Below are 23168 nucleotides of genomic sequence, written 5' to 3' on the forward strand. Positions count from 1 at the left end.
TGGGACTTGTAGTCTTCTCGCCGAGGCGCGGCGTGGATGGGGCGGGGCGAGGTGCGTTTGTGATGCTGATTGATTGGGGGTGTGCGCAGGAGGCGCGCGGCGGCGACGGCGCGCCGTTGGTGTCATGCGGAAGATGGCGGCGTCCAGGGGAGGTTGAGGGCTCTGAGGAGGCGTTGAGAGGTTTCCGTACATCCCGAACGTGCGGCTTTGGGGATCCCTTCGCTCTGTGTTTCCTGCTCCAGGTTTCGCGTCTCGCATCTTCCCAGACCCTCGGGCGCGATGTGGAGGAGCTGCCTCCGGCTGCGGGACGGGGGACGCCGTCTCCTGAATCGGCCTGCGGGTGGCCCCAGTGCTTCTATGAGTCCGGGGCCAACCATCCCGTCTCCAGCCCGGGCTTACGCCCCGCCGACAGGTAAGACCATGACATGTTCTCTTTTGGGTAGGGGCCGAGCTGGGGTAAGGTGGGCTTCGGGCTGCGGCTGTGCAAAGCGAGGTAACTGAGGCAGGGTTCAGGCTCATGAGGTTATGCAGGCCAGTCAGGTCTTTTTACAGATGAGAAAGTGAAGCCCAGACAAGGGCAGACGACCCGAGAGGGAACAGCGAGTCACGCACGATACATTAATTGATATTTGGCCTGTGTAGCTTTTCTCAAAGCTTATAGCTGCCCTCCCTTTAATAAGGAAAGCAGGTGTCATCTTTGTTTTCAAAAGGGGAGGTTTGGGCTCTGAATCAGGACTTCACCTAGGTTAGAGGCAGACTCTCTCAGAGGTTTGTGGTGGCTGTCTGACTGCTTTCCGTGTCTCCACTGCCCAACACAAGACCTGCACAGAAGGGACCTAGAACCTGGGCCTTCATTCCTCCATCCCGGGCACTTCTGCTACAGGTTTCCTGACTTTCCCTCCTACCACAACCTCTGCCATCTGCAGCCTTCTCTCCTAAATAGAAATTGACACCTCCACCTCTGACTGTGGAGTCACCTCCACCTCCAACTCTGATGAACCTTACAAGTAGTGGCTCTTTCATTGCTGATGGTGAGTGGTGTTAGCGTAAGAGTGAGAATGACTCATTTCAGTGAATGAAGAGCAGTAACACCCTCCCACCATTCAATTAGTTTTATTGTGCTGGAGGCAGGAGACACGGTTGTCTTTAAGACCCACCTGTATGTATTGGTAGAGAAGCTCAATTAAAGAAGAAAAAGGCCTACCTGAATGATGTTCACTGTTCATTGCAAAAGTTTATAATATCCTGATAAGGAACATACAAAGAAGCTGTGAGAACACAGAGAATCGCCTACTCCCATCTTGGAGATGTTCAGGGTTTAGAATGTGTCTTGGGTGAAAGGGCATTTAAGCTGAGCGATAGATGAGTAGGAGTTCAGCAAGATGGTGGGAGAGTGTTGGGTATCTAGAACATGTCCAGGGTGACAGCAAGGTATGAGGGACTTTTCCCTGACACTGCCTGTTTTAGAAAATCCAGAACTTCACAGGCAGTTTGGCATTGTGGCAGGAGTGCAAATCTAGGATCTGATGCTGGCTGAACCTCTGAGGTCTGTGTGATCTTGGGCATGCAACTACTTCCTCATTTTTCTCCATGCGTTGAAGTACTAGGTTGTCTTTGAGGATCTTTCTGGCTGTCAAGTTCTTTTTTTTTTTTTTTTTTTTTTTTGAGACAGAGTCTCCTGTCGCAGAGGCTGGAGTGAAGTGGCACCATCTCAGCTCACTGCAACCTCCGCCTCCCAGGTTCAAGCGATTTTGTGGTCTCAGCCTCCCAAGTAGGTGGGACTACAGGCGTCTGCCACCACGCCCTGCTAATTTTTATATTTTTAGTAGAGATGGGGTTTATATTGACCAGGCTGGTCTCGAACTCCTGACTTTGTGACCCGCCCACCTCGGCCTCCCAAAGTGCTGGGATTACAGGCGTGAGCCACCGCGCCCGGCCAAGTTCTATAACTTTATAGAAATGGGGAAGGGGGCTGGATGCAGCAGGGAGCTGAAGTTTCACCTGTAGGACTCAGGGGAAGGGCCTGGAAATGGGCCATGAAGGGCCAGTAAAGAAGAGGAAGGAAGGGCATCCCAGGGAGGCATAGCAAAGGGGACACATTCAGGAGTTCACCAAGTTGGCAAAAAGCAAAGGGTTAATTAATTAATTAATTTATGTATTTATTTATTTATTTTGAGACGGAGTTTTGCACTTGTCACCCAGGCGAGAATGCAATAGTGTGATCTTGGCTCACTGCAACCTCTACCTCCCAGATTCAAGCAATTCTCCTGCCTCAGCCTCCCAAGTGGCTGGGATTACAGGTGTCCGCCACCACACGTGGCTAATTTTGTATTTTTAGTAGAGATGGGGTTTCACCATGTTGGCCAGACTGGTCATGAACTCCTGACCTCAGGTGATCCTCCCGCCTCAGCCTCCCAAATGCTGGGATTACAGGCTTGAGCCACCATGCCCGACCACAAAGGGCTAATTTAGATTTGTGGATGCTCACTTTACATAATGGTGGCACTTGATCTACTGCCTTCTTTTCCTTTCTAAGAAGCCTAAACTTACTAGTTAGGCTCTTGGAAGTACCTGGCACATGGTAGGTAGTCAAATGTGAAAAAAAAATAGGAATGAATGAATGAGGAGGGAGGTGCATAAATCAGGCCCATGTATGCTTTTTTTTTTTTTTTTTTTTTTTGAGACAGAGTCTCGCACTGTCACCCAGGCTGGAGTGCAGTGGCGCAATCTTGGCTCACTGCAAGCTCCGCCTCCCATGTTCACGCCTTTCTCCTGCCTCAGCGTCCCGAGTAGCTGGGACTACAGGCGCCCACCACCACGCCTGGCTAATTTTTTTGTATTTTCAGTAGAGACGGGGTTTCACCATGTTAGCCAGGATGGTCTCGATCTCCTGACCTCGTGATCCACCCTCCTCGGCCTTCCAAAGTGCTGGGATTACAGGTGTGAGCCACTGTGCCTGGCCCCCACCCCCATGTGTGCTCTTTAAAGACCTTACCAGTTGTGAGATATTTGTGTGTATTTGGAGTAGTAGAAGATTAAACCGCAGTGGGTTCTTCTCAATGAACACTTCAGTCAGCAAGCTGATTGAACTTGGCCACTTAGGAATGGCCATGCCATTGAAGGTTATCAGAAGGAGAGGAGGAGTTTAGGAAAGGGTCACTGAGGTGTTGGAGAAGGAGATATTGCAACAAGAAGACCTACGTGAGATTGTTGTGGCAGTTAGTTCTGCACTAGCTTATCAGAGGTCTATTGACTCCCAGAGTGGGAGGTGTTCTGGAAAAACCTATCTATTCAGCATATCTGGCTGAGTGCAACTGCCTGATGAAGTCAAGGCTAGAAGTCTTGTCTCTGCTATTTACCAGTTGTCTGTCACCAAGACAAGATGTTTAGCTTCTCTATCACCTCCGAGGCATTAGCTGCCTTGTCATCCTCATAGAATAGTGGTGTGGATTGAGGGAGATTATGTAGTCTGTAGATCAGGGTCCAGCCTGCCACCTGTTTTTGTAAATAGAGTTTTATTGGAACACAGCCACATGCATTCATTTACATATCATCTATGGCTACTTTCACTACAGTGGCAGAGTTGAATAGTTGGAACAGATATTGTATGGCTTGCAAAGCTTAGACTATTTACTATCTGATTCTTTGCAGAAAAAGTTTGCTAAACGTTATACATTTGGCCTGAAGGATTTTTTTTAATAGCTTTATTGAGATATTTACTTGCTATACAATTCATTTACTTGAAGTGTAAATATAATGGTTTTTAGTATATTTACAGAATTGTAAAGCCATTGCCATAATCAACTTTAGAACATTTTTATCACCCTTAAAAGAAACCTGCACCCTTTAGCTATCATCCACCCTTACTCCTTCCATCCCTTGGCAACTACTACTTTCCTTTGTTCTTTTATAGATTTCCCTGTTTGGGACATTTCATATAAATAGAATGTGGTCTTTTTTGACTGACTTTTTCACTTAGCATAATGTTTTAAAGTTTGGATTTTTTCTTTCTTTCTTTTTTTTTTAAAGAGATTGGGTCTCATTCTGTTGCCTAGGCTGGAGTATAGTGGCATGATCACAGCTCACTGTAACCTCAAACTCCTGGGCTCAAGTGATCCTCCTGCCTCCGCCTCCCAAGTAGCTAGGGCTATGGGCACACACCACCATGCCCGGCTAGCTTTTTAGTGCTTTGTAGAGATGGGGTCTTGCTCAGGCTGACCTCAAACTCCTGGCCTCAAGTGATCCTCCTGCTTCGGCCTCCCAGAGTGCTGAGATTACAGGAGTGAGCTAGCATGTCCAAACGTTTTTAAGTTTTATCCACCTTGTATCATGTATCAATAACTCCATTCTTCTTTATTGCCAAACAATATTCCATTGTATGTGTAAATATGCCACATTTTACTTATCCATTCATCCATTGGTGGACACAGGGTCATTTCTACCTTTTGGCTAATACGAATAACGCTACTATGAACATTCATGTACAAGTTTTTGTGTGGACATATGTTTTCATTTCTCTTGGTCATATACCTAAGAGTAGAATTACTGGGTCAAATGGTAACTCTGTTTAACTTTTGGAGGATCTGCCAGACTATTTTCCAAGGTGGCTGTGCCATTTCACGTTTCCACCAGCAGTGTTTGAGGGGTCCAGTTTCTCTACATCTCAACAACACTTGTTGTCTTTTTTATTACAGCTGTCCTAAAGGGTTTGAAGTGGTATCTCATTGTGGTTTTGACTTGCATTTCTCTGATGAATTATGTTGAGTATCTTTTCACGTGCTTAATGGCTATTTGTATATTTTCTTTGAAGAAACGTCTATTCAGATCCCTTGACCATTGTTTTTTTAAAGAGAGGGGGTCTTGCTCTGTCACTCAGGTTGTAGTGCAAGTGGCTCAGTTACAGCTCACTGCAGCCTCAACCTCCTGGGCTCAAGCGAGCCTCCCACCTCAGCCTCCAAAGTAGCTGGGAACTACAGGTGTGTGCCACCATGCCCAGCTGACTTTAAAAATTTTTTGTACAGACAGGGTCTTGCTGTGTTGCCCAGGCTGGTCTCAAACTCCTGGACTCAAGCGATCTTCCCACCTCAGTCTCTCAGACTTGAACATTTTTAAATTGGGTTATTTGTTGTTGTTGTTTTTGAGACAGGGCCTCGGTCTGTTGCCTAGGCTAGAGTGCAGGGGTGTGTTCATGGCTCACTGCAGCCTCAAACTCCCAGGCTCAGGTGATCCTCCCACGTCAACCTCCTGAGTAGCTGGGACTACAGGCATGCGCCACCATGCCTGGCTAATTTTTGTATTTTTGTAGAGACAGGGTTTTGCCATGTTGCTCAGGCTGGTCTTGAACTCTTGGACTCAAATGATCCACCTGCCTCAGCCAGCCAAAATGCTGGGATTACAAGCTCGAGCCACCATGCCCAGCCTATTTGTCTTTTTGTTATTGAGTTGTAAGAGTTCTTTATGTATTTGGGCTGAAGAATTTTGATACCTGAAAAGAGTTGGTTAGAGCCACCCTAGGATACAGATGGCCCTGGAGTTAGAATTTCACCTTTAAGGTTTAAGGCCCACCAGATGGCACTGTTGTAAAAGATAAAGGCATTGAGACAGCTCTGAAACCAGTACTTCCTCTTCTTGGTGCACTGTGGGAGTTGTGGTTCCTGAGGCTGGTAATCTTTTTAAAGGGAAGGCCAGTTCTGCATGATCCTACGAAGCTAGGCTGATTTTTTTCATCTTTAAAGACAGGGTTACCATTGATGTCTGCTAACCCTGTATTCACCGAGAACATGGGAGCTTCATAGGTTTCTGGTCTCACATTTTGTCTTATGTGACATTGTTGGGGAACATGCATCCCCCCAAATGAATTGTCCAGAGCATGTTCTTTTTTTTTTTTTTTGAGACAGAGTCTCGCTCTGTCACCCTAGCTGGAGTGCAGTGGCACAATCTTGGTTCACTACAACCTCTGCCTCCTGGGTTCAACTGATTTTCAGCCTCCTGAGTAGCTGGTATTACAGGCAGGCACTACCATACCTCGCCCATCTTTCTGTTTTTTGTAGAAACAGGGTTTCACCATGTTGGCCAGGCTGCTCTTGAGCTCCTGGCTTTAAGTGATCTGTCCCCCTCGGCCTCACAAAGTTCTGGGATTACAGGCATGAGCCACCATGCCTGACCCCAGATCATGTTCCTGTGTGCCTGTGTGGAGCCTTTACTTGGCTCCCTTTGCTGTCTTTGCAGTGATCTACATGTCCCCCAGATGTGGCCCCATAGCCCTCTCTAGCATCTTAGAGAATCTTGCATTCTCCTTCTGACCATCTGTCTAGTCCACAACTGCTCTCTGGAAACCCTGGTCCTTCATGCAACCTGTTTCTTCTTCTGGAAACTACTTCCACAGCCCCGCTCCGCAAAAAAAAAAAAAAAAAAAAAAATTGAATCAGTCATAAAGTTTGGTACCTCCTGCCTCACCTTCAAGTTGCAATTTAATTCTGACTAATCGTTCCACTTGCCTGCCCCATCACAGAAGTCACCTTATTGTTTGCCTGGTTTAGTGTCTATATTCCTACTGACAGTAAATGGCTGGAGAGTGCAGAGATGAGCTTTGCACATGTCCCATCCCCAGGACTTGTATGTCCTGGAACATGATCAGTACTCACCAAAGCTTGTTCCAAGACATGTTTGCCCCTCCAAGTGTCAGTGGGTCATTCAGGAGAGCCCCTGGCTAAAACACATCTATGTGCACCTGCCTTCTAATCTGAGGCCTGGCAGCCCCTAGGCTTCTTTTGCCCTTCTGCCGTCTCATTTTCTGCATGGTTTTCTTCTGCTTGGAGAAATTTTGGTGGCTCCTTCCCTGCCCTCCATCCATCCCACTCCCGTCTAGTTTTTTTTATTCAGTTACAGAAGTGAGCCTGGCCAACAAAACAGAAAAAAGACTTCCCTTTTGGGAAACCTGGCTGTCCCAGGAGCTTTTGAAGGTTCAGCCCTGTGCTGGCAGTTCCTGCCTTGAGTCTGTTCCTCGGCCCCAGGTCTCTTGGGTTCACTTCCCAGACCGGGCCTGGAAGTATGCTAGAGTGCTCACTCTTGTACATTTGTACACTCTGCTGGCTCTTCCTGCTGACATGGGAAGACCCTTTCCCCAGTGTTGAGTCAGAGCTTTCAGAGCCCTTCCCAACTTCCTGCCTGGCCTGGCTTTTATACATGCTGCCCAGCCTGTTGCATTGGAAAACACAAAGGACATGGTCTACCTCACTCCAGACCTGAAAGAGGAAAGGAGGCCTCCAGACCCATGTCTAGCCTGCCATTTGGATATGACCAGGACAGCATGTAGAGAAATTTAAAAGCAGTAGGGTGCTGTAAACTTCTAATTTTAGTGTCAAACATATGAGATAATCAGTGCTGTGATTTCAGATGAAGGTGGTAAATCGTGCCATAGTAAGACAACATCATCTTGGTGGACAGATCTGATCCTAAAAAAACACTTTATTTTATTTTATTTTTTGAGATGGAGTCTTGCTTTGTCACCCAGGCTGGAGTGCAGTGGCGCTATCTCAACTCACTGCAACATCCACCTCCCGGGTTCAAGCCATTCTCCTGCCTCAGCCTCCTGAGTAGCTGGGACTACAGGCGCCCGCCACCACGCCCAGCTAATTTTTTGTATTTTTAGTAGAGACGGGGTTTCACTGTGTTAGCCAGGATGGTCTCAATCTCCTCACCTCGTGATCTGCCCGCCTCAGCCCCGCAAAGTGCTGGGATTACAGGCGTGACCACTGTGCCTAGCCTAAAAAAACACTTTAAACTCCTTGTCTATTTTATTCACTCTTGTATCCCAAGTGCCAAGGCACATGGTAGACACACACATATTTTTGTGGGAAAACAATTTGGGCCTTAGTTTAGTAAGTGCAAATGTGGAATGCAATTTTGGGCCCTTTGTAAGTATTAGTGATAGCAAATGAGATTTATAGAAAACTGATATGATGGGAAAACATAAAAATATTTGGAGTAGGCCGGGCGCGGTGGCTCACGCCTGTAATCCCAGCACTTTGGGAGGCGGAGGCGGGCGGATCACCAGGTCAGGAGATCGAGACCATCCTGGCTAACACGGTGAAACCCCGTCTCTACTAAACAAAATACAAAAAATTAGCCGGGTGTGGTGGCGGGCACCTGTAGTCCCAGCTACTCGGGAGGCTGAGGCAGGAGAATGGTGTGAACCCAGGAGGCAGAACTTGCAGTGAGCCGAGATCGTACCACTGCACTCCAGCCTGGGTGACAGAGTGAGACTCCATCTCGAAAAAAAAAAAAAAAAAAAGAAAAAGAAAAAAAATATTTGGAGTAAAACCAGTTGCCCACTTCTCCATTACGCTTCCCTCTCCGTGCACACATACTAATTTCTCCTGAATTTTCATGGTCTATTTGAATTAATGAAATTTTACCTTAAGCTTTTTTTTTTTTTTCCCAAGAGACAGGGTCTTGTTCTGTTGCCCAGGCTGGAGTGCAGTGGTGCCATCACAGCTCACCTGCAGCCTCAGCCTCCTGGGCTCAAGCAATCTTCCTGCTACAGCCTCCCTAGTAGCTGGGACTACAGGCGTGTGCCACCATGCCTGGCTAATTTTTAATTTTTGTATTTTTTTTTTTTTTTTGAGATGGAGTCTTGCTCTGCCGCCCAGGCTGGAGTGCAGTGGCGTGATGTCAGCTCACTGCAGCCTCTGCCTCCCGGGTTCAAGCGATTCTCCTGCCTCAGCCTCCCGAGTAGCTGGGACTACAGGCATGCGCCACCACACCTGGCTAATTTTTGTATTTTTAGTAGAGATGGGGTTTTACCACGTTGACCAGGCTGGTCTCGAACTCCTGACCTCAGGTGATCCACCTGCCTCTGCCTCCCAAAGTGCTGGGATTACAGGCGTGAGCCACTGCGCCCGGCCTTATTTTTGTATTTTTTGTAGAGATGGGGTCTCATGTTGCCCAGCTTGGGTCTTGAACTCCTGGCCTCAAGCAGTCTTCCCACCTTGGCCTCCCAAAGTGCTAGGATTATAGGCATGAGCCACTGCGACCAGCATTTTTTTTTTTTTTTTTTTTTTAGCATTAAAAGCAAACTATTTGGCCGGGCATGGTGGCTCACGGGTTGGATCACTTGAGGTCAGGAGTTTGAGACCAGCCTAGCTGGCATGGCAAAACTCTGCCTCTACTAAAAATTCAAAAATTAGCCTGGTGTGTTGGCACATGCCTGTAATCCCAGCTACTCAGGGGACTGAGGCAGGAGAATCACTTGAACCCAGGAGGCAGAGGTTTCAGTGAGCTGAGATTGCACCACTACACTCCAGCCTGGGCAAGAGAGTGAGACGCCATCTCAAAAAAAAAATAAAAAAAAATAAATGAATAAATAAAGCAAATGATTTACTCTTTTTTCTTCCACATGCTGCATCATTATTTCCAATAAATAACTTCAGTTAGGGTCTCCAAGGACTTTGAGACCTCATTGAACGCATGAACAAGTGAACAAATGAATGAATGAGTGAAAGTTTTGTGTTTGTCACAGACGTGAGAGACTGACTTATAGCTTATAGCTTCCAAAATGTGACTTCTTTGTTATCAGTTGAGGGAATCTGCATAATTCCTTAGAAGTGCTCTTGGTTGTTAATCCCTCCAGGGTAAAAGAAGGAGACTGTTTCATGTAAGATTTTATTCAAGTTATTTTCAAAAGAAAACACAGGACACAGATTTTCCCATTCTTGAAGGAAATGTTTGGAGTTCCTGTTGGATACACAAGCAAGCTGGTTAATTAGGTTAATTAATTGGAGAGAGGGGATGGGAAATGCCCTTGGGAGCTCTGCATCCTGCCTATATATCACACACGCACACCCTGCGCACGCACATTGGCTTTCCACTCACTCCTTAGAGGCATCAGAGTCTTGCCTGAAATGGGTCTCTAGCTTTGTCCCACTCAGACACCGACTTTAGGTTTGAACTCGTTGTGCTGGCATGAGGTGGCACTGGTGGTGGGGAGGGTGGGAGAGCATGCGGAGATGCTCCTGATCAGACTTGTCCCCAGGCTGGGGGGCTGGCAGAGGTATGACCAGCATGTTCTGTTCCTCCCTTCTCCCTGGAGATCGGATGTTCCCTTCCCCCAGCTTTAATCAGAAGCGGTTGATTATACCGTCTTGAGTAGGGCAGACCTTGAATGGGGATATGAAAATCAAGCCAATCAATCAACATTAGCAGTAATGATACAAGCTGGTCCTGTCGCTTCCTGAGTTGTCTCAACGTTATTTTAAACTGCCTCTTTGAAAAATCTTTCTTACAGAAAGGAAGAGGTTTTATCAGAATGTCAGCATCACACAGGGTGAAGGTGAGTGTCTGAAATTTTGGCTGCCTCTTTTTTTTTTTTTTTTGTGAATGGTTGGGAACATTTTTCATCTTCAGCTGGTTCCGTGGTGAGATTATCCTTCCTGCTTTTTGTCAGATATTTCTGTAAGGGATTCAGAGTTGGCTTTGTCTGCACCAATTCAAGTGGCTAAATATAGGAATGGTCACTTGATTCCACTTAACAAATCCCTGAGAGTTTTTCATTTGATCTTTCAAGGTGGCTTTGAGATAAACCTGGACCACAGGAAGCTGAAAACTCCTCAAGCCAAGCTCTTTACTGTCCCCAGCGAGGCCCTGGCTATTGCAGTGGCTACTGAGTGGGATTCCCAGCAGGATACCATCAAGTACTACACCATGCACCTGGTAACAAGTTCACAGTGTGAACCTGGACCCTGAGACCCACCCAGGGCTTCGTAGGGTAGACCCCTTACCAAATTCTGACAAGGCCCTGGGGGATGGTCCTTTGCCTGTCTGGCCCCCAGGTATTCACCTCCTCTCGAGTTACTAACGTGCTAAACTCTTTCCTTGTCTGGCCCGGCTACTTGCAGCTCTCTCTCCTAGGAACACTGTGCTGGATGGCTGGTTTCTCCTTTGGTTTCAGGACAGATGTTACCTTCATTGACTGCCCAGCTCTCTTATTTTCTATGACAGCAGCTGGCCATTTGTTTTGTCAGCACTTAGGCAATTTATAATTGTTTTATGTTTGCACATTTATTGTCTGTCTCCTCCACTGCCTGGTAAGCAACAGAAGGGCAGGAGCCATGTCTGTTTTACTCACCAGTGTCTGGACAGCCACTAGCAGGTAATTTAGTTGGTACTCAGTAAATATTAGTTGAATATAAGATCCGCTGGAGGCAGCTGGGTGAGGTGAGGAAGACTCCCTATAGAACCAGCCCCCTCGTCCACACCAAAGTGGCTCGCCTAGGCACCAAGGCTGCCTGGGGAAGGAAGGGCCCAGCCAGACTCTTAGGTCCAGCCTCTGCAGATTCTAAACTGTAACCTTGGGCAGGTTGCTGCCCCTTTCGCAGCCCCATATTCCCCACCTATTAAAGATGAGTGATAATAGTACCCACCTCACGGAGCCTGGTCAGGATGAGATGAGATGATGCAAGACCCTTGCATGATGGGGACCCTTGGCATGGTCCCCAGCACTGATTGGGCACTCAGTCAGTATAGGAGTCAGCTGCTGTCATCCCAGCCGCTGCTGTGCTCAACCTTTGCATACCCAGGTGGGCCTCCTCCCAGCATCACAGCCTGCTGAGGTGCTGGCCTGGTCCTTGACAACCTAGTGAAATTAGGGTGATTAGGGCTACAAACGAATAGGGTAACCTAAGCAGCCTATTACTGACAAGGTAAGTCTGGAAAAAAAGATTTTTTTTTTTAAACAGTCTAGGTCTGTTGCCCAAGCTGCAGTGCAATGGCACAATCTTGGCTCACTGCAACCTCTGCCTCCTGGGTTCAAGCGATTCTCCTGTCTCAGCCTCCCAAGCAGCTGGGATTACAGGCGTCCACCACCATGCCTGGCTAATTTTTGTATTTTTAGTAAAGATGGGGTTTTACCATTTTGGCCAGGCTGGTCTTGAACTCCTGACCTCAGGTGATCTGCCCACCTCAGCCTTCCAAAGTGTTGGGATTACAGGCGTGAGCCACCACACTTGGCCGAAAAAAATAATCTTGATCCCAATTTGCATGGTCTATTTCACTGCTTTCTAAGGTGTAAGGGAGGCAGCTGGTAAAGGTTTCCAGTCAGATTTGAGCTCCGTCACTGATACATGTCTTAATAACTGTATTTGATGATGTCCTTAACCTAACCTGTCTGGGCCTCAGTTTTCACGTCCCAGATGGACATCATAATAGTACCTATTCCAAAGGATTGTTGTGAGAATTAAATACACTAGAGCCTGGTAATAAAAGGCATGTGACCATGGGGGAGGTTCACTAATCCTGGGGCTGCTGCACGCTTCCCTTGAGTCCTGTGAGTGTCAACACAAAGCATCTGGCATGGAGCCTGGTTGTGGCACACTCTCAGTAGCTGTGCTGCTGCTCCGGTAATGCAGATGCCTCTGGTGGAGGGCTGTGCTGTGGTGCTGTCTGCTATGTGTCAGATGTGGTATCCTCAGGAAAGCAGGGCTTTTGCCTGAGCCCCGCAGGCAGTGACAGGGTGGTTTTTGCCTTTGATTCAGACCACATTGTGCAACACATCATTGGACAACCCAACCCAGAGAAACAAGGATCAGCTGATCCGGGCAGCCGTGAAGTTTCTGGACACCGACACCATCTGGTAATGGACATTTAGATGGGCATTCCCCTTGGATTGAGACTATTTTTCCTGATTTGCCCAGATGGTTATCAGTGGAAGAAGAAACCCTCTCCATTTATTGCAAGGACAGGGAAGGTGGCCCACTTGACTTTGGCACTTGGCTGCTCTGTAGCCCCTTAGTAGGAGGACTCCTCAGGCTACAATGGTGTCAGAACATGGCCACCCCTCTTCTCTAGCCCAGAAGCTGCTCCTTAGGCTGGGAGGGTGGTTATGCAGCTCTTGCAGGTGCCGTGACCACAGGCCCCTTAGGCCTAGGGGGGGCCTGTGACCTTAAACTTCTGCCCACTGACACTTTCTCAGGTAGGCATCCTTGGCACTATGGATGCTGATAACTAGGAGTGTCCTTCTCCAGTTCTGAATTCTCCTCTGTGTCTATGTTTCTTGGCTAATTGTTAAGTGATGCCGAAGGAAAGTTGAGAAACAATGGAATTGATTGAGCAGCACCGTGCCTGCTAGCCCAGGTGCTCTAGGATCCTGAGTCATCTCACGATGACACAGGAAGTCAGCACTGACAGCTGGAGGCATGCTTTTGAAGGGGGTGACCCATAGCTAGTGGGAACGCCTACTGCATTTATATTAGAGTTCACTTGATTGCAGGGAGCAGAAACCCATTCAACCTAGCTCAGACAAAAAGGGGATTCTTGAAAACTATATAGGGATCCTGACAGGAAATGAAGGACAGTTGGGTCACCAGGAAAGGGAGCTGGAAGATCCAATGTCAGAGCTCCTCCCTGTGCCCTACTAGGGTGAGAGGAAGGTGAGGGAGGAAAGGCTGGTTGTCCATCTGCCCCTCCCAGCACCCCAGCTTTTCCTGCATAACTCATGACCTCTCTTCCCGACTTTGCTTACACAAGACAGTGGATTTCCATAGTGCCCAGTTGGGTTCCCATCCCATGAGGCCCTGCAGCTCAGCTCCTCTCAACTGACTCATGTCTGTGTCTCTTGGTCAAATGGCACAGCCTGACCTCTAGCCTGGTCCCATCAGGTCTGGCATCTGTGCCAGCAGCTGCATCTGTAGCCAGGAGGTGGGTGGGCTTATGAGGTATAAACAGGCTATTTGATCTGTGACCGGGGCACAGTCTCTTGGAGGGGGTGAGGGTAGAGATGCAAAGACTGAGCATCTGGCACAGCATTCCTGTTCAGCATCTAGGTCAAGCGGGTATGGACCCAGGGTTGCAGTTAGTAGATTGGATCTGCTTTAGGATGGCAGTAACAGTGCGGCAAGCTTGGACCTGTCAAATATTTGGGGGCATTTAGGGTAGTGGTTCTCAAACTCAAGTTTACATTAGAATCCCCTAGAGGGCTTGTTAAAACAGATTGCTGGGCCCCCCTCCAGAGGTTCTGATTTCTATAGGGATGCGACCTGAGAATGTGTATTTCTAACAAGTTCCCAGGCGATGCTGGTGCCAGGGCCACACTTTGAGAACCACTGCTTTAGGGGAAAAGACTTGTGGGGCTGGGATGGTGGTGGTGAAGTTTTTGCTGTTGTCCTTTGTGTTTTTCCTTTTCTATCACTGAATGAAGGAATTGTACTTTTTTATTAATGAAGGTGATTTTTACAATGAATTAGCTACAGGGTGGAGGAGCCCGAGACATTAGTGGAACTTCAAAGGAATGAGTGGGATCCAATCATCAAATGGGCTGAGAAAAGGTAAGATGTACAGCCCTGCAGAAAGCACTGACTGGACACCTGCATTGGTGGAGTGTGGGGGTCAGGGGGCCACGCTGGAAAACTAGTGCCCTTAGCTAGTCAGCTTTCTGATTTCAGAGCACTCGTGGGATTCGGCTTCCCTCATATGATCAGGGATAGGGTCATCCTGGGAAAAAAGCACCTCAAATTTAATTTCAGCCACTAGGTACAGCACACCTGCTATAGCGGTTCATGAAGTATAGGGGCAGCTCTGTGTCCTTGGAGAAGAGTGGAGTTCCCAGGCCACCTTCTGCCAGCAGGTCAGAGCAGCAGTGTCAGTTTGAATCCCAGCTCTGCTAGAGACTCAGCTGTGTGACTTGGCTAATGAGTTGATCTCTCTGAGCTTCAATTTCCTTGTCTATAAATGGGGCTAATAATCCCTACCTCTCAGGGTTTGAGGAGGAATAAATGAATTGATGCATGTAAAGGCTTAGCATCCTGCTTATTAGCACACAGCAAATGTTTAAATTTTGGCAGTGATTTTCATCTTTGTCACAATTGCTGTACTATTAAATAACAGAACAACATATACGATATGTATGCACTTGGAGAAAAGTCTGGATAGCTTCCTGCAAAATTACGGGTAACATCCAGTGGATATGTAGCTTCCAGGAATTGATACGAAATGTTTTTCCTTAGTAGGAAGACTCTTTTGAATGCAAAGTTGAATGGATTATTGATGTGGTGGCAAAATAAATTCAATTTCATTTGATCCCAAGGGAAATTTGGAAGGGCTGGCTTTCAGGGTACTACCTTGACCATGGTATTTTCTAAGCTTGCAAGGCACATCTCTTGGTATAGCAGTTTTCCACAAAAGTGATGTTACCAATCAGTTCACTGATTTGCCACATGCTGCCAGATGCTCACAGTGTGGCAGGTGTCCTTGGGTCTTAAAGGAGAAGGCAAAGGCAGTGCTCTAAAGACCAGACTACAATACTGTGTGGGAATGTGACAATACAGTGTCATTTCAGAATCTAATGAAATGTAATAATAATTTAGGTGCCTAGAGATCTTTGCTATAGTATAAAATCATCAGATTCTTGTGGCAGGAAATATCTCATCCTTAAGAGTTTACAGAAAAACTTAGCCATTTCTTACAGTCCATTTGTACTATTAGGAATTTCAGCAAGGATTTTTTTTTTTTTTTCTTTCTTGAGATGGAGTCTCACTCTGTCGCCCAGGCTGGAGTGCAGTGATGCGATCTTGGCTCACTGCAACCTCCACCTCTTGGGTTTAAGTGATTCTCGTGCCTCAGCCTCTCGAGTAGCTGGGATTACAGGCGCCCACCACGCCCAGCTAATTTTTGTGTTTTTAGTAGAGATGGGGTTTCACCATGTTGGCCAGGCTGGTCTCAAACTCCTGACCTCAAGTGATTGCCCGCCTCATTCTCCTGAAGTGCTGGGATTATAGGTGTGAGCCACTGCACCCAGCTGGATTTTTTTTTTTGAAAGGAGTCTCGCTCTGTCGCCCAGGCTGGAGTGCAGTGGCGTGATCTCAGTTCACTGCAAGCTCCGCCTCCTGGGTTTTACGCCATTCTCCTGCCTCAGCCTCCCAAGTAGCTGGGACTACAGGCATGCACCATCTACACCCGGCTAATTTTTTTTGTATTTTTAGTAGAGATGGGGTTTCACCGTGTTAGCCAGGATGGTCTCAATCTCCTGACCTTGTGATCCGCCCGCCTTGGCCTCCCAAAGTGCTGGGATTACAGGCGTGAGCCACTGCGCCCGGCCCCAGCCGGATTTTTTTAAGCAACAGAAAAAAATCAGTGATATATGGAAGAAAATTACAAAAATTATTTTTATCCCCCATTGTGTTTTTCTGTTTTATTTAGTTATGATTATTCTTGAAAATGTATCTTCTCAGACAGGCGCAGAGGTCAGGAGGCGGAGGTTGCAGTGAGCCAAGATCATGCCACTGCACTTCAGCCTGGGGTAGAAAGCAAGAAAGACTTCATCTCAAAAAAAAAAAAAAAAAAAATAGTTTGAAAAAATGACTGCTGACTGGTCATGGTGGCTCATGGCTGTAATCCCAACACTTTGGGAGGCTGAGGTCGGCAGATCGCGTGAGTCCGGGCATTTGAGACCAGCTCGAGCAACATGGTGAAACTCTGTCTCTACAAAAAAAATTAGCTAGGTGTGGTGGCACATGCCTGTAGTCCCAGCTACTTGGGAGACTGAGGTGGGAGGATCGCTTGAGCCTGGGAGGTCAAGGCTGCAGTGAGTCAAGATCGTGCCAGCGCACTCCAGCCTGAGTGACAGAGTGAGACCCTGTTTCAATAAAAAAGGAAACCTCCATGATATATGACATATATAAACATTATTTTAAGGAAAACCATTTTAAATATTGTTTTTAACTTTTATATGTCCTCAAATGTGAAAAACTTTTTAAAGAGATGTAAAAGGCAGATGGCCTTTTGATGGAGATTCCAGGTGAATGAATGAGCATTTCAGGCAGCTGCATATAACCGAGCCCTAGCTCACATGACTCAGGAACCATCCTTTCATTCAGCACAGTTTCTTGGTCCTCCAAGTTTGCTCTTGAGGGACAGAAAATCAGGTCGGGAGGCCACTGACCATGGTGGCAGTTGCTCCTGTAGTCCTCAAGACTAGCTCCTTGGCCAATGCACACATGCTCTGAAGCTTAGGCCTTTGTTTCTAGTCAAAAGGTGGGCTGCTCTTGGGCTACAGCATGACAGAGACACGCTGAAGCCCTTTTCCTTTCAGATACGGCGTGGAGATCAGCTCCTCCACCAGCATAATGGGACCCAGCATCCCTGCCAAGACTCGGGAGGTGCTCGTCAGCCACCTGGCATCTTACAACACATGGGCTTTACAAGGTATGTATGGAGTTTCTTGTGGGCTTGGCAGGTGGCTGTGAAGTCCATCAGTGTCTGAAGCCTGTACTTGCCCTTCCCCAGGTCCTGTGAGTGGAGAGGCATGGGGTGTTCTGGGCTAGCTGAGTGTGGAGGCTGGGTGGCTCTGATGCTAGCCAGTCACTACGCTCTAGGCTCATGCCTTTCCACCTTTGACTTCTCCAGCAGAAGTCTTGAGTTCAATCTCATTGCCCTGGCTTGGGTCACATGTCTATCCATGAACCAATCACTAGACTGGGTGGGGAAAGCTCTGATTTGCCAAGTTCAGGTCATGTGTCTCACTGGGTAAGAGCAAAGGAGGATCACCCCCAGGGAAGACCAGCGTGCTCTTTCAGAAGAGTGGGCCAATCGCTGGATGGCTCTTTGCACCACTCACTCCTGTTCTCTGCTAGGGCTGCTGGGACTCACAAGGGGTAGGTTGTGGCAGCTGCCCTGTTTTGGGTTCTGACTTGGCTTGTGTCCCTGCAGGGATTGAGTTTGTAGCTGCCCAGCTCAAGTCCATGGTGCTGACCTTGGGCCTGATTGACCTGCGCCTGACAGTGGAGCAGGCCGTGCTGCTGTCACGCCTGGAGGAGGAGTACCAGGTGAGGAGCAGCACCTCAGGTCCTGCCTCCCCCTTCCTAGTTCAGACTCACTTTGGGGGAGCAGCTAACCCATCTGAAATACAGTTATGCATAATTGGCTTTTATTACTTTTGTGTACATGCAGAAATCAAAATCAAGGACCAGCAGAAGTATTGTCAAGTAGGCCTGGCGTGGTGGTTCACACCTGTAATCCCAGCACTTTGGGTGGCCGAGGAGGGTGAATCATTTGAGGTCAGGAGTTTGAGACCAGCCTGGGCAACATGGCAAAACCCTCTCTCTACAAAAATACAAAAATTAGCGCCTGTAGTCTCAGCTACTTGGGAAGCTGACGTGGGAGGATTGCTTGAACCTGGGAGGTGGAGGTTGCAGTGAGCCAAGATTGTGCCACTGCATTCTAGCCTGGGTGACAGAGTGAGATCCTGTCTCAAAAAAAAAAAGTATTGTAAGATAATAACAATAAAAAATAACAGTAAGTGCTACCACTGTGTTCCTGCATTGTATCCATCTCACCTCCTCTCAGCAGCCTGAGCAGGTAGGAGCTGTGGTTATCACTGTTTTACACAGGAGGAAACGGAGGTGCAAGGTTGCGCCTCTGGAAAATGTGCCAGCTGGGGTTTGAAGCCAGGTCTGGTGATTTTAGGGCCAAGGCCGTCAGGCCTCACTCTGCACAAGGAGGTTCACGGGTGGATAAAGACTATCTGGGCTTGATAAAGCCTGCAGAACAGGCCCTGCCAAGATGACTGAGAACCCGTTTGTGCTCCTTCATCAGCTGAGCCTTCATACTCCGACATTTTATCTGGCTGGCAGAGGAGCATAGGGTTAGCTGCTGTTTGTATACAAGTTTTGATTTAGTGGGCTCAGAATTAAGGTTTTGCCACAGTATGGTTTGCATTTTTTAACTCTGAAAATTATGGCCATCTTTGCAATCTTTTTGTTGTTATTCCACCAAGCTCAGAAGGTTAATTGCTATTATGAATTGGTCCCTAGTATGGTAAAAAAAAAAAAAAAAAAACTTTTTGTGATGTATTTCCCTAGTTCTTGTAGTCTTCTGCTCAGAAAAATGCCAGGGAAAAAACTATTTTTGTATAACAAAGGAGGCCCGCTACTATTCTCTGGATGTCAGAACTGATTACACAGGAAGGGGGTGACTTGTAGGGCTGGTGGGAAGCCAGTCTGGGCTCTGCTTCTGACTATGGGACCCAAGCCAGGCCATCATTCTCTGAACTTTGGTTTTGATCCTCTACAAACAGAGGAATAACCTGAATTATGTATGTGATGGTATACAATGAAAGTATGGAATATTCTTCAGATGACATATTACAATTGTACAGTTTGGGACCAGGCAGCCCAGAAGTTCAAATAGCTGTGTAGCATGGTGGATTCTGAGTTCCTGGATGAGCTGGGGCGGCCAGGCCAGGCCTCTTGGGCAACTAGCCAGGGAGGAGCCAGCAGGATTTGGTTGGAGTTACACTGTCTGGACAGCCACATCGTGTGTCTGAGGGTTCCTCCCTCTTGTTTTTAGAGCTCCAGACAGAGAATCTGCAACTTGTCCCCAGTGTGCAGAGCAGAGGCATCTGTAGTTCTGTGACTACCACAAGAGTCAGAGTTGAAGCCATTGTGTGGCCTTACTTGATTTAGTTATTCCACCCACATGGGGCTAGGGGGCACTTGTAGCCCAGCATGGCAAGGCAACTTGCAGAGGCTGTCCGTTCACAGGCTTTCTGGGAGGAAGTGTAGGAGAAGGGATGGCACATAAGTCAGGCCTCCTCAAAGAAGTTACATGGGTGGTTCTGGTACCCAGCCTGCCCAGTGGTGGGTGGGCAGCCATTGACCCTGGGCCTGGACCTGGACTGCACTTCTTCCAGACCATCCATACCACAGAGAGCACAGTGCCTGCTCCGGCTCCCTGGGTGGGGGTGTGTGTGTGTGTGTGTGTGTGCGCGCGTGTGTGTGCGCGTGCGTGCGTGCGTGTGTGCGGGGTGTTTTTGAGACAGGGTCTTGCTCTGTTGCCCAGGTGGGAGTGTAGCGGTATGATCTTGGCTTACTGCAGCCTCACCCTCCTGGGCTCAAAGCAGTCCTCCTACCTCAATCTCTCAAGTAGCTGGGACTACAGGTACGCCCCCACCACACCCAGCTAATTTTTAAAACTTTTTGTAGAGGTGAGGTTTCACCATATTTGCCCAGGCTGGTCTTGAACTCCTGGGTTCAAGCAGTCTTCCTGCCTCGGCCTCCCAGAGTGCTGGGATTACAGGCATGAGCCACCGTGCCTGGCGTACCTGGGTGTTCTTACCTGCCGCCTCCCCCTAGGCGTGTCTCATGTGTTTTGGCAAGATCCAGACCTGTTGCCCTCAGCCAAGCTATTGGAATGGAACATGGCTTTGGTCAGGAGGCAGCCAGGCACTGGCCACTCACCCAGCAACTTGTCTTGTCCTTCCCTCAGATCCAGAAGTGGGGCAACATTGAGTGGGCCCATGACTATGAGCTGCAGGAGCTGCGGGCCCGCACCGCTGCCGGCACCCTCTTCATCCATCTCTGCTCCGAGAGCACCACAGTCAAGCACAAGCTCCTGAAGGAGTGAGGCCTGGACAGCGCGCACACAGCAGGATAGAGGCAATGCAGCCACAGCTTCCCCGGCCTTCAGGGCTCCCCAGCCTGTGGGGCTGGCTTCCTTGGCTTTTGGGGGCTCGGCCTCAGCATCACCCTGAGATTCCCCCGAGACACAGTGTGCTAGTGCAGCTGTCCGGAGGTCAGCCTGATTTCAACCCAGGTGCCCCTGGCCTGGCCAGCAGTAAATGTAGGAGATGAATTGTACAAGTAACTTTCTCTTGACTCTGATTTTATTAAATATTTCTCCACCCTGGAAATATGCTGAGCCCTGTTTTCACGTGCGCCTCTGCACTTCTCCATTCTTCCTGTTTTGTCTAGGTTCCAGAGGGTTAAACAGCATATCTCCCATGGCGTGTTTGGATATCTGCTGCCTGTGGTCAGGAACCTTCCGCTGGGGAAACAGTCATATAATCCACAGACAATTCTATTTGTGTTCTTCAGCCTCAGCCTAAAGGCTTTTTTTTGGCTGGCTTTTAATCAAACAATCTTTTGAAACAATTGTGGTCTAAGCTGGTTGTTTCTATTTGTTCCTACTGTTCTAAAACAAATGATTTACTCTAGAAAGTAGAAAATAGAAGTTGTTTTCTGGGCTAAAAGCCTGGGCGGGCTTGACAAGGTCACCTGATGTGCATGTTTCCGCTCATCTCCCACCCAGGAGTCCTAAGGGTCCTCCTGACATAGCCACCTCTAGCGTCCCAGGAGGTAGGCGCTACTCTCTGGTGTCAGGCCAGTAAGAGGGCAGTGGGGAAGAGTGGTTCTCAGGCAGACAGGCTCTCTCAGCCTTGTGTCCTTGCCAGCCTGAGTAAGGTAATGGCATCAACCCTGCTCACAGGGCACTGATCACATGCTGGGTGCCTCTTCACGCTTCCCATGCACTGTCTCCCTGAACTGTTCCTTGAAGGCACTGTGAGGTACTGTCACAGATGACACCAGGGCTGCGGGGGTGACATGGTGGAGCTGGGATGCCCCGCCTGCGCTCTGCTCTTCTGGAGGGTCCTCAGGTCCCTGTGGCTAACCTCAGCCTTGGTGGGCAGGCCCAGGCCCCAGCACTGTGGTGGGAGCTGCAGCCTCTCCTCCTGCTTCCCTGCCCCTCAGCACCCAGAGCAGAGAAGGTCTCAGCCCACACCGGCCTCCTTTGCCTGTGGCCGGCAGCCTGCCTAGGCATGGCAGGGGAAACGGCAGGGGCACGTGTCTGACTTTATGCCACAGCCAAGAGTCTAGCTGATGGCAGTGCCCTTGGAAGTCGCTCTGTCAGCTGGCCTGGGACCGGCTGTTCATCTCAAACTCTTTCTGTTGTTCTTACATGAACATGTTTTTTTGTTTTTTTTTTTTTGAGACGAAGTCTCGCTCTGTCGCCCAGGCTGGAGTGCAGTGGTGCGATCTTGGCTCACTGCAACCTCCACCTCCCAGGTTCAAGTGATTCTCCTGCCTCAGCCTCCTAAGTAGCTGGGATTACAGGCGCATGCTACCACATCTGGCTAATTTTTGTATTTTTAGTAGAGACAAGGTTTCACCATGTTGGTCAGGCTGGTCTTGAACTCCTGACCTCGTGATCCGCGTGCCTCGGCCTCCCAAAGTGCTGGGATTACAGATGTGAGCCACCGCGCCCAGCTGATTTTTTTTTTTTTTTTTTTTTTTTTTTTTATGAGTAGGGGAAATGTGAAATGAGTCCTTTATTTTCTCTACTTTTGGAAGTTTTTCCAGGGGTGGGGGAAAGAATGGTGTTGGGGATCGCAGTTGAGAGATGCCCAGCAACTCTCCCGAGGTGCTCAGTGAGGCATGTGCACTTCCTTCTGGCTGGGGCTGGTGCTATGTTTTGAAGAAGCTCCTGTGGCTGACACTCATCTAGTCTAGGATGTCGCCACATTCCAGGTTGTCCAGTTCGCTCTGCATGTGGTCGATGTACTGATTGATCTCCTTCACGCGCCTGCGGTTCCTCATGATCTCATCCTTGTGAATCTGAGGAGTGAAACCAAAGCCCGATTCCTTACATCAGATCATTGGTTAATATCTTTCACTGAGTCCAGTTTGAGGGAAGGGGAAAATAGTTCCTTGAGATCTGCAAACCTCCTCATTTGCTTCAGAGCCTCCCCAGGTTCTGCTGATCTCTGTATATTTGAAGTAGGAGTTAGGAAAATGATGAAGCCCATGGGTTTTAAAGTCTCTGGGCAATGTTGTTTTCAGTGTGGAGTTCTATAATCCTTAATTTTATTTCTTCCTTCACTTCATTCCTTAATGAAAATTCTATCCACTACCTAGGGAGGATTTCCATGTCAGCTAGAAAAATTCATCCAGCCTGCTAGGATGGCTTGGCATTGACTCACCTTGTCTACTAAACGTGTACACCAGGAGTTGATTCTGGTCACCAGCTCATCTTCTCGATTGTCAATCTTCAGGAGGTGGATGTCGTGTGATGCCCCGACAGCATTAACAATCGTATCTTTATCGACAAAAAGCTGGTGAGTGAAAAGAATCCAATGAGAAAGTGTGTGTCATTACACCGTGAACACAAAGAGAGCTGAATAGAAAAGGAGCATTTGGAAGTCCCCTGGCTATGCAGGCCACACTCAGAGCAGAGCCCACCTTTGTATCAGCACACTCTGCCGATTCATCTGTGAATTCATCTGTGACAGCCGCTTCCCCAGCCGCGCAGGGCAGGTGTTGTGGGGAAAGGGCCAACCAGGGTGTTACTTTGCAGTCCCCGCTGGAAGCATGTTTCCTCCAGGGTGAAGGCAGATGGCTGCCCAG

At 48.3% G+C, this 23168-nt stretch overlaps 2 protein-coding genes across 4 annotated transcripts in view; one reads left to right on the plus strand and one right to left on the minus strand.

Moving 5' to 3' along the window:
• The first annotated feature begins 48 nt into the window (after window positions 1-48).
• ATPAF2 (ATP synthase mitochondrial F1 complex assembly factor 2) lies at window positions 49-20677 on the plus strand. The gene is made up of 8 exons (XM_054459190.1): window positions 49-412; window positions 10286-10330; window positions 10565-10710; window positions 12531-12628; window positions 14238-14318; window positions 17081-17193; window positions 17698-17813; window positions 20254-20677. Exons 1-8 carry the CDS (start codon window positions 280-282, stop codon window positions 20389-20391), a joined length of 870 nt encoding a protein of 289 aa, XP_054315165.1. The 5' UTR covers window positions 49-279; the 3' UTR covers window positions 20392-20677.
• Window positions 20678-21771: 1094 nt separating this feature from the next.
• DRC3 (dynein regulatory complex subunit 3) overlaps window positions 21772-23168 on the minus strand; it is a 43583-nt gene continuing 42186 nt past the window's right edge. For all 3 annotated transcript variants that reach the window (XM_054459183.2, XM_054459185.2, XM_063656614.1), the window contains 2 exons: window positions 22745-22876; window positions 21772-22379 (listed from right to left, as the gene is read on the minus strand). In XM_054459183.2, the coding sequence (XP_054315158.1) occupies window positions 22266-22379; window positions 22745-22876 (246 nt within the window). In that variant the 3' untranslated portion in view covers window positions 21772-22265. The remainder of the gene's footprint in view (window positions 22380-22744; window positions 22877-23168) is intronic.

This window comes from Pongo pygmaeus, chromosome 19 (assembly GCF_028885625.2).
Source record: "Pongo pygmaeus isolate AG05252 chromosome 19, NHGRI_mPonPyg2-v2.0_pri, whole genome shotgun sequence".
Lineage (NCBI taxonomy): Eukaryota > Metazoa > Chordata > Mammalia > Primates > Hominidae > Pongo > Pongo pygmaeus.

Coding starts and splice junctions, on each gene's coding strand:
- ATPAF2 (XM_054459190.1), top strand. CDS start 280: ATGTGGAGGAGCTGCCTCCGGCTGCGGGACGGGGGACGCCGTCTCCTG. Junction 413..10,285: donor GGCTTACGCCCCGCCGACAG/GTAAGACCATGA, acceptor TCTTTCTTACAG/AAAGGAAGAGGTTTTATCAG. Junction 14,319..17,080: donor ATCAAATGGGCTGAGAAAAG/GTAAGATGTACA, acceptor TTTTCCTTTCAG/ATACGGCGTGGAGATCAGCT.